Here is a 13,916-nt window from a genome sequence, read left to right as displayed (position 1 = left end):
TAGTCTGAGTGTACAGTACAACCCAAGACTAATATAAGTATGCAGCAAGCAGCTAGGAATAAAGAACATGTGATATGCATGGGTAGTGTTTGGTAGAACAAGTCTAATCCACCTCTGTGAGAAGAGGAAGATGTTGCAAGTCAATTTTTTTTTGATATAACATGAGAAAGTAGACCATGAACACAAAAAATAGACAAAATCTCTGGAAAAGATACATTGGCGGGATAGTTATTTTAGGATGGGATGAACAAAAGCAGCAGTTTATTCTTGTCTTACACAGATGGCACAACATACAGAACCAGCACAAATAACTTACAAAATCTCATACACCATGCTTCCTCTTGAATAGCTTCTATTAAGTTACAACACCATAACGAATCAGGTATTTAGTTACGACAGATCTCCAGACATGAGTAGTCTCCCATTCAAGGAGTTATTATTTTTGTAAGCTACTTAGACAAACATCATTTTTTACATGTTTAATACAGTACAGTATCCTTAACAGAGTTCAAGATATTCACAATGAGAATTGAATACTTTATAAAACAGCAGAATTTCTCATCTCAGTACAGGTCTACATTCGCTCCTGCCTTGTCTGGTTTAAAATGAGTTACAAGTCGTCTTTACTCAACTTTCCAAGCTAAACATTGCTTCAAGTGGAAAAAAAAAAAAAAACTCAAATCTATTTACAGGGTATTTTAGATTTGATAAAAGTGTCTTTCTTCCCTCGTCTGTTGCTTCCCCCCCATCCCCCAGCAAGAACTGCATTTAGCTGGTAGAAATATTAACCCTCAAGCTGCTACAGAAACTCAAAAGAAAAAAAAAATTAAGAAAAAATTGATGACGACTTGTTGGATGCAAAATGAAAGATGGTCACAGCCCAGCTTTAATTCAGAAAGATGGAACTATTATCTCTTATTGTTGTATTTTGTTTCCATTGGAGACAGATGAGTCCTGTCATCTGATTTTTAGACATAATGTACTACTTATGGGCCAATATACAAAACCTCCATCTCTTGTTAGTTACAAGCTGTCCCACTCTCTTTCATGCAATCACTTTCAGTATAGTTCTTTCCTTACTAGAAATTGTAGCAACTCTGGTTGTGTGATACTGAACTTAAACTCTCCCAGTCTCCATTGGATCAAACGGTATCCCCTTATCTATCCTTATCCATGGTCCCAGTGACACTGCTGGGTTGACTCAGAAGAAGAGTTTTGCTCTGTGAATGCACTTCAAACCCCTCTGAAGCCTGTGGGCATCTTTCCTTTCACTTGGTGGCTTTGGATTAGTTCTGCTTGAATGTGGCTGGCAAACTCTAGCCCTTAAGCAGTTAATCAACTTTCTAAAGAAATAATCAAAAAAGATTCCTCTCCTTTATACATACAATACGCAATATTTTTACATTGAGCATTATCATAAAAAGCATGTTTATGTTATTTTGAAAATGTATTTTTACAGAAATCTATAAACACTGTTGTATCAAACACATTCTCAAAAACTGGAGAAAATACTGACACAAAACCTGGAAGAACCTCAATGGAATTCTTCCAGTACTATTTGTCTACTTGCATATTTCATATTTCAGTGTCCTTTCCTGCAAACATAGTTTGGCCATATGAGAACAGGTAAAGTAGACAACAAATCCCCAATAGTTTTTAATAGGACCTAAGTCTGTTGTTTAATGAAAGTAGTTTGACATTCAATGTATGTTTGTGGTTTTTTTAAACCTGGCATGCCCATCCTGCTACCTTTACTCACATTGAGCAATACCTTAATTCCCAAAGAGTCTCATTTACTTCAATGGGACTACACATGACAAAATGACAGATGCAAAAATACTGAAAATGGTTTTTCACTTTTAAAATCCTTCTTATGTCAACAACTAACATCATTATCTTCTTCTTTATATATATTGTAATTGAAAATGAAGCAGGACTAATGTTTGCAAACAATTCTGTATCAGAAATTAGTGTACAAACCATAGGAAATAATCTGCTTATAGTTGTGCTATAGTTCTGACAACCTAAAAACCTATCTGGTGTGACCAAGACTAACTTTCACAGGTCTAAATGCTTTACTTGTATATTTGTTATAGTTACACTTGCTATTTCCCCAGCCTGACACAGTTTAAATTTAAGTAGACTTATGTCATGCTGATATGAAATCAGAATGTTATTTTCCCTTACCACCACCACCAATTTTCAGTACAGTCAGTAATGTACATTAATTCACATAATCTAAGTGAAAAGCACTTTCCAAGTACTTTGCCTACATAATACTTGAGAAATTATAATGTGAGCTTGATTTCCTATTCTGCAAAAGTTTTAAAAATGCTTTAAATACAATATACAGTCAGTATATTGGTACTGACTGTAATGACATTTATTACAATTCAGGAAGTTAAACAGCAGAATAAGGTTTTGTTCTCTGTTTCACTATTTTTTAATTCTTTAATGAAACAAACAAAAAGAAACAGCTTTTCTTTAAGTACTATTGAATGATTAAAAAATAATTGGTGAAAAGTCATTGACTGTAATATCCTGTGTGTTACCTCAGCTCAACAGAATTGTTTTTCTATGGCTTGAAATGTTTAAAGTGTAATCCTACCTAGAGGAAAAAAATACAAGCCATATCAAACCCCAAATTCTAGCTATACTGTAACATGTACAGTCACCCGTAAAGGAGCCCTTTAAACAAAAAAATGTTTGTTAACTTGCTCAACAATTTGAAAAATGAATCTATTTTGGTCACTGTAATACAACAAATTATATAAATACATATTAAAAAATCCAAGTGTAAATAATGATGTAGTATTTCCACACATAAAACAATTAGTTGCACGTGGGGTGATATGTAAAACAAAATGTTGAAAATCTCTTCATTCTTTGGGATGATCAAAGTATAAATAACCAAAACTTACAAACAGTAATTAAAGTTTCATAAAAGAAGGATTTGGTGGAGGAGCAGAAGGAATTCCCCTCCTACTCACCCTCATTCCCCATGGCTTTTATAAATTCATCCCCTTATCAATAAGCCATAGGTGGGTTTTTCAAAGCTAGTGCTATATTATAATGAGGTTATCTTCTTCTATATAACAGTAATAATAAAGTTTCCAGTGACTTTTTCATAAAATATAGTCTGTTCCTATTGAAGTTCATAGTGCTTCAGAAGTTACAGCCTATTTAAACTCTAGAATAATATGAATCTGATCCCATTATGCTAAAGTCTAATGATACAGAAATTCTGTTATTTACTGTGAAAATTTAGTTACCTTCTGTTCTGATAATTCAATTCAGTTTTATTTCAACCCCCCCACCCAAAAAAAAAAAAGGTCTTGTAATTAAAAGCTCATAATTATACATAGCAAAGAAAAAAAATTGCTCCTTGCCTATGGAAATATATATAGTTTTAAAAGTTCCAATCCCTCTCTAAGCTGCTAACCATCACATAACATATGCCATTTGGCAATTTGTCTCCTAGGATATTCGCAAATTTCTTTCCAGTGCTCTCCGCCTGTTCCTTCCGCTGAAGATCCCAAAGTTAACCGGCCAATGACCTCATTCCTTGACCCCCTATCTGAATCTAAAACCAGAAATTCAATGCTGATATCATCAAGGCCCTCGCAAGGAATATCAAAGACAAACAATTCATTGAACACTGCGTTGGGGGTGCACTTCTTCACATGGGTTTTCTTTTTAGAAATTCTCTTCTTAGCGTGGTACAGGTTCACTTTGACATAAGGGTCTGAAATGAAAAAAAAGAACACAGGTGAGATATTGAAGAGTGCTGTTTAGAAATTCTTCCATCTAATTAATGGTAAATTCCATAACTATCCACTGTAATTACATCACAATGAGTAGATGTTTCAAGCTATGAAAGGTGATTCATCTCATCCAATCTTTTTGTTTACAGCTGAATTACCCCTTCGATGTCCCTTTACGGTCACCAAAGATATGACCAAGACAGCCAGTGAAGTTTAGACTGTGATCAAATGCAGGTGTCTCCTTTCTGAGATAAATCCTGTCCCATAGTCCTTTAACCCTTTAACAAATTTCTGAGAGACTCTGAAGAATATGTATCATTACATATTTATGTGTAACAGAAATCTGCTTTACACACATTTTACCATCAGTGATAACAAGACTCATGCAAAGAAAAGCCTCAAAAAGAAGATAATAAACTTTTGCTGAGAGAATGGAAAAATGGATGTGATATTTCTGCTGTGGTTCTACCAAAGTCAATTAGCTTGATTAAATTGCTGCCACAGATTGTTATTGAACAAATTTGACACAAAACTTTAAGTGTAATGGTATGTCTGTTGTTAAGATATGTATTTGACTCTATATTTGTGCTCTACTATTATTGAATAAGGGAAAGGAAAATGTCCATTTTTTCAGCTGTCAAACAACTTTGATTGTTTATGTTCCCTATAATTATTCAATTATTGTGAGATTCCCTCGTTGTTGTCTTCAACAATGGCCATATTTCTTCTTTCAGAGGAATTCTATAGAACATTTTAAAAACCGTTGCTTTCAAGTACCTTGGCATTTATTCAGTGCAAATGTGGGCCTGTTTCCAGGTTCTCATGGTGCAGTGATGTAGTACAAAATCTTTCTTATTGGACTCAGTCAAAGACGATATTCTTTGTAAACGATTACCCAGTTAACTATCAAGAATAGTTGAACACTTTTTTAGAAAAAGTAATATTAAAACTGACCTGTATTTACAAATGTTATGTCGGAGTCATCAGACTGAAATAGTTAGATGATTAAAAGGTATTTTTTTCTTTGAACTTAAAGCAGTCTACCAGAAGTGGGGTAAAACACAATACCTCTTCACTTTCATACTCCATCACCATAATAAACATATCAGAAATAAAGCTTCATGTGATGAAAATGTTCATTGGTTTTGAAATTAATATGTGTCCCACAAACATTAAAAATATCAAAATCAATATCCATCAGATGATTCACACTATTTTTCATTTCTTTTTAAAGGACATTTTCTGACTGCTGTCTCTGACAAGGTACTAGATAAGTTCCGGAGTGTTCCACTTGATTTCATTAGGTCTGTTAGGAGACCTCAACACCAGTGACCAAGGAAACCAAGGAGATTGTGAAAATGGAACAGCTTCTGAGTAAAAACAAAAAAATCCCTCTTTCTAGGGAGGTTAAATTATGCAATTGTTTGGTCTATCCCATAGAAACACTATTTCATCCTCTTCTTTGTCCAAGGTTAATGTTGGGATGAGGGGAAAGTTACAGAGGAAATAATAACTGTCCTGAGTGCAGTATACTGCTGACACCCAAATATCTTATGAACCTGGCCTTATGGATGAACAGAAAACAATGAGGAACTGCCTAAATGAAGTAGGTGTCCAGGTAGAAATACTATAGTAATACTGTAGAAATACTAAATTTCCATTATGGTTAGCAAGGCTCCACTGAGGGAAGTAGAAAGAGCAAAAAAATGTATAGCTTTACTGGTAAGAGGTGCAGTAAACAAATGTGTAGTTTGGATATTCTATGGGGTCCAGGTGGTTGTTGTGAGCAGTTTTTTTAATCAATCTGTTATCCTGCCTGTATAAACCTTAGCCAGGCTTGGTCTGTTGAGATCAGCTTGCTGTCACACTGTCTTCATGGAACCTCCAACTTCTCATGTGACTTTGGGATGGATTGTTAATAGTACATATGCTCTCTTTCAGTAGAGTAGGTTGTTGGGCTCCATTTATATCCTTTCTCCTTCTGATATGTGAACAAAATTGAGATCAGAAGGAGGATTTAAATGGAGCCTGAGGGGAGTTATCTATGGCTTTGTTGCTTTAGATTCAGAATAGGTTGATTTTCTAGATAAATTGGAGTATTTCTTGATATGAGAAATAGAAAAACTGTATTATTGGCTGTAGTAATTACTATGCAATGTTTCCCAAAACTACTTCATCTTCTGCTTCTTTCAAACAATCCTGTGAAATGAAAGACTATCAGTTGTATAAAGAATCAGCAGTAGATGTGCTACAGTAGTCCTTTGTTGTCTACTGTTGTTTTTGTGTGTTAGTCTTATCCTTATATATTTAACATTAAATTTTATACTGTTATTATGTTATCTAGACTTACTATGCATCTAAATGCAATTCTAGAATTGGCTTCAATGGAGGTTCCTCTGAATGAGAAATGGCATAAGTCAAGGAGAAGAGAGGGCAAAACCTGATCCATCTTAGTGCACCCTAAGTTTGGATCATGATAAAGCATGGGTTTTGTGTTACAGCCTGCTTCCAACATTGGCATAGTTCACCTTTTCACCTTGCCAAAAAAATGCTAGTGCTCAGTTTTCCAAACTCAACACAGATGTACTGGTTTCTTTACTTGGTGCAAAGCTGAGATAAACCATATGATGATCTCATTCAACACTGATCTTCCACAAATAAACTGATTTTTTTGTCATAAATAAAAGCTTTTAGTATCTGCAAACAACATCTCATACTTATGGCAGAGGGATTCTGTTCAAGACAATCAAAAAACTCATTGGTTTCCACTGCTAACAGATGCCACCTTTTTTTGGTGTGATTGAAGAACAAATTTGTAAAATACATATCCTGAAAATAAAACGTTGACCTAGATATGAATAAAATGAATAGGCTGTAAATAATAGAAACACCATTTCTGCATTTATGGGATTTGAAATGCCGCATTTCAGCTGTCTTCTCTCATTCTCTTTTATATTCTTAGGGCACATCCATTATTAAAACCATTACCTGATAATCCTGACACATCAGATTTAGGTAGATGCCTGGCTTTTAAAACAACAACAGTGAGTGTGTTTGTTGTAGACTGATAACAGAGAGACACCAGTAATTCTCCACGCCCAGATGACTTCTGAGGAAAGCAAAGCAAAGAAAAAAGAAATAAAACTATTTGTAAGCAATTATATTGACAGAATTAAGAAGATTTATGAAATGTTACATAAGTGTATGCTCTAAAACTATGCAAAAGGATATAACATAGTGAATATAATTTCCCTCTACTGCAGCTTTTCTTATGATTGCTTATTAGACTGAACAAAAATAAATAATAAATAAATGAAAGTGTAGGTTTACATGGCATCATTAGCTTCAGAGGATAGAACTGAAATCCTACATCCTGAGAAAAAAAAACTCAGTAAACAAAAAAACATCTTAACCAAACCAAAATTCCATATAGATATATTGGAGAGGGGAAATCTAATGAAGGTAAACAAAAAATATTCAGTAAAACATTTTAAACATGAATGATTCAAGCTGTTAGTTCCTGACACTTTCTAAAGCAGTATAATATACATGAAATAAAGGTGAGATCAAAGAATTTCTCTATGATTATTAGATTTGAATTAGCAGTAATTTATTTCTCAGGAAGAAGGAAAACAAGAGAAACAAGAAAAGGGAGTACTTTCTTTACCAGAAAATCCAATAAGTTATCAACAAAAGATCAGTGATATAGTTATATTTGCTGTAATATAGTGATAGAATTGCAAAATAACAATATTAGTTATAGGTATGGTGCCTAGTAGACATTTATTTGATTTGGCAGTATGCTTGCTCTTTGAAAACAATCAAATTGAAAGTCAATACACATTTCACCTCCTTAGTAGAGATTAAGAGAAGTGTGTGTGATGCATGTGCATTTCTGTCTTGCAGCTGTGATGGCTGTAAATGATCCTTATATTTAGAAATGAGACAACAGGGTGTGAAATATTTTTATCCCAGTGAAGTCAGTAGGTTTTGCCATTGACTTCAGTAAGTTTTTGGCTTCTCCCTTGTGTCTTACTATCTTTAGCAAAGCTGCAGCTTGTGTCAAACTTCACAAGAGAGAAGGTAGTAACAGCACCAAAGTGCACGAACAGACTACTGCATCAACAGTATGGTCCCTAACAGGTTCCAATTCCAGTAACTAAAGACTACCTACATTCTTTAAGAGGCTGTTACACAACCCATGTAGTAGAAATTAAAGATTTACATTGACTTCAGTAAAATTTAGGAAAGAATGACATCAAATAGAAAAGGGGAGGGAAGAGTAAGGGAATAATATACAAATATTTATATTCTTCCATTTAAAAGCAATTAAAAACAAATTGGTCTAGATTGAGGCCATTTGACCTGGCATAAATTGGTCCACTTAAAACTGCTGGACCAGCTGAATAAACTATTAGAGTTTAGGACATCAGTAATTTCTTGCAACATGCTCATTTTAATGGTTTTTTTGATTGCATTTATGTAATGGCTTCCTCACACTGCCATTATGAAAGCATCTCCATGAATCACATGGTGAGCTTTTTCAGTTTTCTTTCTAAAATGGTGGCAGCATTAGCCAAGAATCATAGCTAACACTAGCACAACATTCTTAAATTTTAAATAAATAAGATGTTACCCTAACATTTCTTTTGATGATCTCTCTGTCCATGAGCAGCCTTCCTTCTGAGAGTTCAATTCCAGCGAGGGGAATGAGGACTTCTCCAATGACATCATCTCTGGAAAATCTGTCAAAGCTCAAGACCATGAAGTGAAGTGTTAGGTCTTGAATTTGGCTGTAGGGGATCCCATAGAACGTGAAAGTCTCATCGAAAGCTGGATCTAAGGTTTTTCTCAGCACTCTGGTTTTCACTTTGTGCTTTTTCTCAGGCAGGATTGTCATTTTGATGTAGGGATCAGAAGTCATTGACTGCTCATCCATTGCTGGCAGTCCACGAGCTTCTTTGATGTTCACTACAAATGCCTTTTTCTCAAAGTTGTACTCTAAGGAGAAAAAGAGAGTTCCTAGCTTGTCTTGTTTATCTTCAGATGACAGGGACGTGATGGATTTTAAACTATCGGGGGATACTGAATCTTTCTTCCTTTCTGCAAAGTGCTTAGGAGAAGCATTGTCAAGATCTGGAGAGCTCTGCGTTTTTGTGGTTGTTTTGGGGAAGTTACCATTTAGATCTCTCTTCTCCAGGTCAAGATGGAGAGAATTCTTTGGCACTGCTGATTTGTTCTTTGCTTCACTTTTATCATCTGCCCCAAACTTCTTCTTGCTGTTGAGATTCTCAGGGTAGATATCAACCCCCTTCAGAACATGGACAAACTTATATGGAGGGGTCTTATTGGATTTGGAAGATTTGCGTTGGCAGCAGATCCAAGCAAATAGAGAGACAGAGAAGACAAGGCCAAACGCACTAAAGATCCCAACCACTGTAGGAATTTCATCTGCAAACCAAATAAATAGCAACAAGCACATAAGCAGTGATGCTTTGGACTCTGTGTGATATTTAATAAAGTACTAATTTAGCAAACCAGACTGACACGAGATGGTAACAGCAGCAGGATCGACAGACTGAAAGTGCTTTGCATTGTACATATTGCTCGCCACCTGCAGGCATGAGAGTGCAGTCCCACACTAAGGAATGCTTGTTGTGCTAGTATTTTTCCACACACGGAGTGTTAGGGAGGAAAATACTATTCCCATCCTAATAATAATCACAGTTCACAATTTCTCGACTATCTCAAGCCTCTGTGTGTGGTTTCTGAGTTTATATGTCTGTGAGCAATACCAGCTCTCAGAAGATTTCAGCTTTGAGTTTATGGAGCTTTGTTGGTTAGATAAAACATATTCTGAAATATGCATTACTTATAGATACATCATCTGCTTTTCATACTATTTCCTAGAATACTTTGTACACTCAATTAACTCATTTTTTATGGTCTGATCCCATAATTGCCTGGAGGTATCTCTTGAAAGAAGTGAGTTTAATTGGAGGTTATAGCACTCAACAGTTTCACTGGGATTTTCAATACTTTGCAGGAGGAAGTCTATCAAGAAAATTTAGAATAATTACATACCAAGTGTCTTTTCCAGATGGATGTGACATTAGTTAGTCACATGTGAGTTCAAAGCTGAAAAAAACCTGTTATATGTATCATTGATAACCATCAAGCTTTGCATTTAAGACACTATGAATCAAAGCTTATGGGGAGTTTACAGAAAGGGTCAGTACTTCTTAGGAGTATATAAGAGAAACACTAAAATACTAAATCTCTTCTACCTTAATATGAATCCCATCCTTCAACTGAATAAAGAGAAACCTGAACAAGTCTTACAACCTCCATTGCCATGTGGATACATTGCTTACATATAGAGCATCATTAGTCCTTCAAAGCATGCATCGAAGGGTAAATGAGCACATCTAATTGGAAATCCAATTTTGCCCATAAGTAACATTACTAAATGAGTTTAAACCTCCCACAATGTAACAATCAGAGCTTAATCTTTATTCCCTGCAACGGTGGATGTCCAGTAGAATATTAATGGAATGACATTGTTTATGCATAAAGGCAATTATGTAACAGTTGTGGTTCTCTTGCAAATGATCATTCCGGATGAGTAAAGCAAAAGTATCCCCCCGTATATATCATCGAATCAGCTCCATCCAGGTAAAAGTTGGGCAGAAAAATGCACTGCCACTATACCTTTGCTTTTTAGTGGGATGATTCAGAAAAAAAAAAAAAAAATCCATAACAATACTATCAGAACAAAGTAGGACATAATGTTCCAGCACAGAAAGGATCAGACCTGGATATTAATTTCTTCTGACAACATTCGTGTCACTTTCCTTACACCTACGAGCTGTACCAGTCTATATCCTTAATTGTAAGAACTTACTGAAATTAATGAAAATCTTATACATAAATAAAAGAATTTTCCCTAAGTTAAACACATGGCTCTGAGTTTCAGGAACTCCCTGGGCTTCAGAAATTTAAATATACATGATATAAAAGTAGAAGGCTAAAAGTAATTGAAAACTAATCAGAATACTTTAAGGGTTTTTAAGAATGATTTGCACATTTACAATACTTCCTCATGAGATGGTAGACTTTTTATAGTAATGGATATTATGTTCTACTTTAATTCTACAACTGCTGAAAGCAGTGGTAAAATCAATTTGATGTTTAAAATATTAATTATCTTTCTTAAATAAGTAATTAGAAAACCATGATGTCACAATTGTGGTTAAAAATATCGAGTGGGTGGAATAGGAAAGAATACAAAGTGGTAACTAAAATGCTTTTATATTCACAACTAGTTACGTTGCAACCTGAATTTCTTGCAGTTTTCATAATGTTAACATTCAAGGCAGTGCATTAATAGGAAGCATCACCTATTGATTCTTGGGCAAATTATTATTCCAGTTATGTGATATAAATCTGGATTCTCTTCACTTAAGTCAGTGGAATGATCTTTGAATCAAACCACTGCTAGACCAAATATAATGTACACTAGAGTCAATATTTGCAAAGCAGAGTTCAGAAATGTTTCTACTTACTGCTTCTCTGAGTAAAGCAATTTATGTACGTATTTTATAATGCACTTATATGACTGTTTCTGAAACTTCTGGTATCACAGTACATCCAGTGCATAGAAATGACAAAACTGAAAAGTTCATTGTCATCTTTGCTATTCTCAGTGAACCCAATGTGCTCAAGATGCAGCTGTTCAGCTAAAAACACTGAAATCCTGTATTTTCATCTTCCTTTGCAATGCCCTTTGCAAGACTGCCTTTCACTTTAACTAACGATTGACCTACAACAAGAAAAAAGAAGGAAGGACAGTTATTCCAACAATGTCTCGAACAAAGATTTTCTGTGTGGCACAGGATGCACTTACATCATTTAACTCCGGAGGCATGCTACTTTAACCAAGACATGGAAAACAACCCCAAATCTCTCTCATCCAAAAAATGCACCTGCAACAAACCTCTTTATCTCTTCCGGTACTTTACCGGGGGAAGGGGGGAACGGGTGAGGAGGAAGAAAGAGAGGGGAGAGAAAGAAAGAAAATTCACACAACTTCTGAGATGGAACAGAACTGGAGGGGATGGGTGGGGGGGAACCAGGTTCCTCCCAAGAAGCTGCGTGCTGGGAGGCGCTGGGTAGCTCAGCGGAGGCTGCTCTTCTGTCGGGGAGGGGAAGAGCCCCCGTCCCCCAGTGAAGGGATCCGGGGCAGGGATGCACGGGATGCACTCACCGAACTGCTGGCGGGTGTCGGCGATCGGAGCCATGTTGGGGGCGTGCGATGCCCGCGGGTCCTGAGCCTCTGTCCGCGGGGCTTGGAGCCGCTGGCCGGGGCTTGGAGCCACTGGCAAGAGGTCTGGAGCCGCTCTCCGCGGTGCTGGAGCTGCTCCCCGGGGCTTGGAGCCTCTGTCCGGGGTGCTGGATTCGCTCTCCGCGGTGCTGGAGCAGCGGTCCAGGGGCGGGGGAGCCGCCTCCCCGGATGCCAAGAGACCTGCCCGGAGCACCAAACGCACTGCCTTGCTATCACCCCGGCTCTCACAGCGCCCGAGTAACTGTCTTCCAGCTCAGTTTAAAAAAAAAAAAAAAAATCTATATATTAAAGGAGGAAAAGAAAAACAACAACAGAAAAGCAGAAAACTCCCCAAAACCCAGAGACACGAGCAGTGGGGACAGTGGAGAAGAAGACTGTGAGGGGACTGGAGGAGCGGGGGGAGGGGAACCTTCGGTCCTCCCCTTTGCACACTGATTTGCAACTCCCTTCCTGTTTTGGCTCTTCTGAGTAGCTCTGCTCCGAGACTGAAGACGTGGTTGAAACCCAAATTGACGCAATCCTGACGCTACAGGGCTGAAATCAGCACCTTTCCCGCCTCCCTCCGCCCCCCCCCCCCTTCCCCAGCCACCACACCCTCCCTCCCTTCTTTCATCTCTCTCTCTCTCTGTCTGTCTCTCTCCCTCCCTCCCACCCCCCTCCCCTTTCTCAGGATTAAACACACACTCATTGATTATTTTAACTGCCTTGCTGCAGGTTATGAGCTCCCCCCCTCCATCAGACACAGACAGTGAAATGCTAATGTCTGTGATTCAGCGCACCTTCTGAAATTCGTGGGTGTGCCTCTTTGGCTGGGGGAAAATCTATTTATTTGATTAATTAACTATCAGTTGGACATGTTACAACAACATGAAGGAGATGCCAACATGAGATGGTCCAGACACCTGGGCTCCAACTTCAGGGCACGCATTTTTCCTATGACTAACGTGATACACTTACTAAATTTGAGTCATGAAAACTCCGGATGTGACTTGTCCCTGTGCCTCCTCCCTGCTTCCTCCCACCGTCCACCCCCACAAAAACATTCAATCCCCCACTTTGGAAATCCTCTTGACCTTCCTGCAGGTCTCGGAAAGAGATGACACTACCTAGATACTTCTAGATTTTACTGGTTTAGCTGTCTGTCTCCCAGAGCGAACTGAGAGTATGATGGGGTGACAGGGGCAGTCTGGCAGGCAGGAGGAATGGGTGGGAACAGGATAAGAAAGCAGGGCTGCCTGTAACTGGAGTTGCCACAGCATATAATAACCCAAGCTACCTGGTGGTGAAACAGAGCTGCAAAAGCCAGCACTTGGCATCTGACTTCTCCTGGATTCAAAAAGAAACATAGCAGCCAAGTCTGGAGCCCAACTGCTAATTCTTCTGCATAAATGGGAAACAGGTGTTGTTGCTTTTCTAAATAACAAAATCCAGATGCAACCATAGTCTGGCATAATCTTGCTCCATGATTGGCCAGTTGGAAACTAACATGTCTTGTCCCACTTTCAAGTAGTGAAGTCAGTGAAGCTCCCGGGGTTTTAAAAAATTAAACAGGAAGACCAGGGAATCATAGAACCATAGAATATCTCGAGTCAGAAGGAACCTACAAGGATCATCCAAGTCAAACTCCTGGCCCTGTGCAGGACAATCCCATGAGCCTGGGAGTATTGTCCAAACATTCCTTGAGTTCTGCCAGGCTTGGTGCTGTGACCACCCCCCTGGGGTGCCCAGCCACCCTCTAGGGGGAGAATCTTTTCCTAATATCCAACCTAAATCTGTCCTGACACAACTTCAGGCCATTCCCTCGGATT

At 37.8% G+C, this 13,916-nt stretch overlaps 1 protein-coding gene across 2 annotated transcripts; it reads right to left on the bottom strand.

The window, feature by feature from the left end:
• Nucleotides 1–228: 228 nt before the first annotated feature.
• Nucleotides 229–12,583, bottom strand: SYT4 (synaptotagmin 4). 2 transcript variants are annotated; one of them, XM_064642646.1, is made up of 4 exons: nucleotides 12,031–12,583; nucleotides 8,407–9,215; nucleotides 6,753–6,873; nucleotides 229–3,745 (listed from the first exon to the last, which is right to left on the bottom strand). In XM_064642646.1, exons 1-4 carry the CDS (start codon nucleotides 12,062–12,064, stop codon nucleotides 3,438–3,440), a joined length of 1,272 nt encoding a protein of 423 aa, XP_064498716.1. In that variant the 5' UTR covers nucleotides 12,065–12,583; the 3' UTR covers nucleotides 229–3,437. The 2 variants fall into 2 exon arrangements, with proteins under 2 accessions (XP_064498716.1, XP_064498718.1); XM_064642648.1 differs by having other exon boundaries at nucleotides 8,401–9,215; nucleotides 12,031–12,356.
• Nucleotides 12,584–13,916: the final 1,333 nt, after the last annotated feature.

Source organism: Pseudopipra pipra, chromosome Z, assembly GCF_036250125.1.
Source record: "Pseudopipra pipra isolate bDixPip1 chromosome Z, bDixPip1.hap1, whole genome shotgun sequence".
In the NCBI taxonomy this organism is placed as follows: Eukaryota; Metazoa; Chordata; class Aves; order Passeriformes; family Pipridae; genus Pseudopipra; species Pseudopipra pipra.
This window is presented reverse-complemented; position numbering and strand designations above follow the sequence as displayed.

Bases quoted from the DNA above. Each gene is read 5' to 3' on its own strand.
- SYT4 (XM_064642648.1), bottom strand. From the start codon at position 12,064: ATGGCTCCGATCGCCGACACCCGCCAGCAGTTCG. The intron at 9,216-12,030 runs GTGAGTGCATCC...TTTGGTTTGCAG, and splicing joins CGACACCCGCCAGCAGTTCG to ATGAAATTCCTACAGTGGTT. The intron at 3,746-6,752 runs GTAATGGTTTTA...TTTTCATTTCAG, and splicing joins TGATGTGTCAGGATTATCAG to ACCCTTATGTCAAAGTGAAC.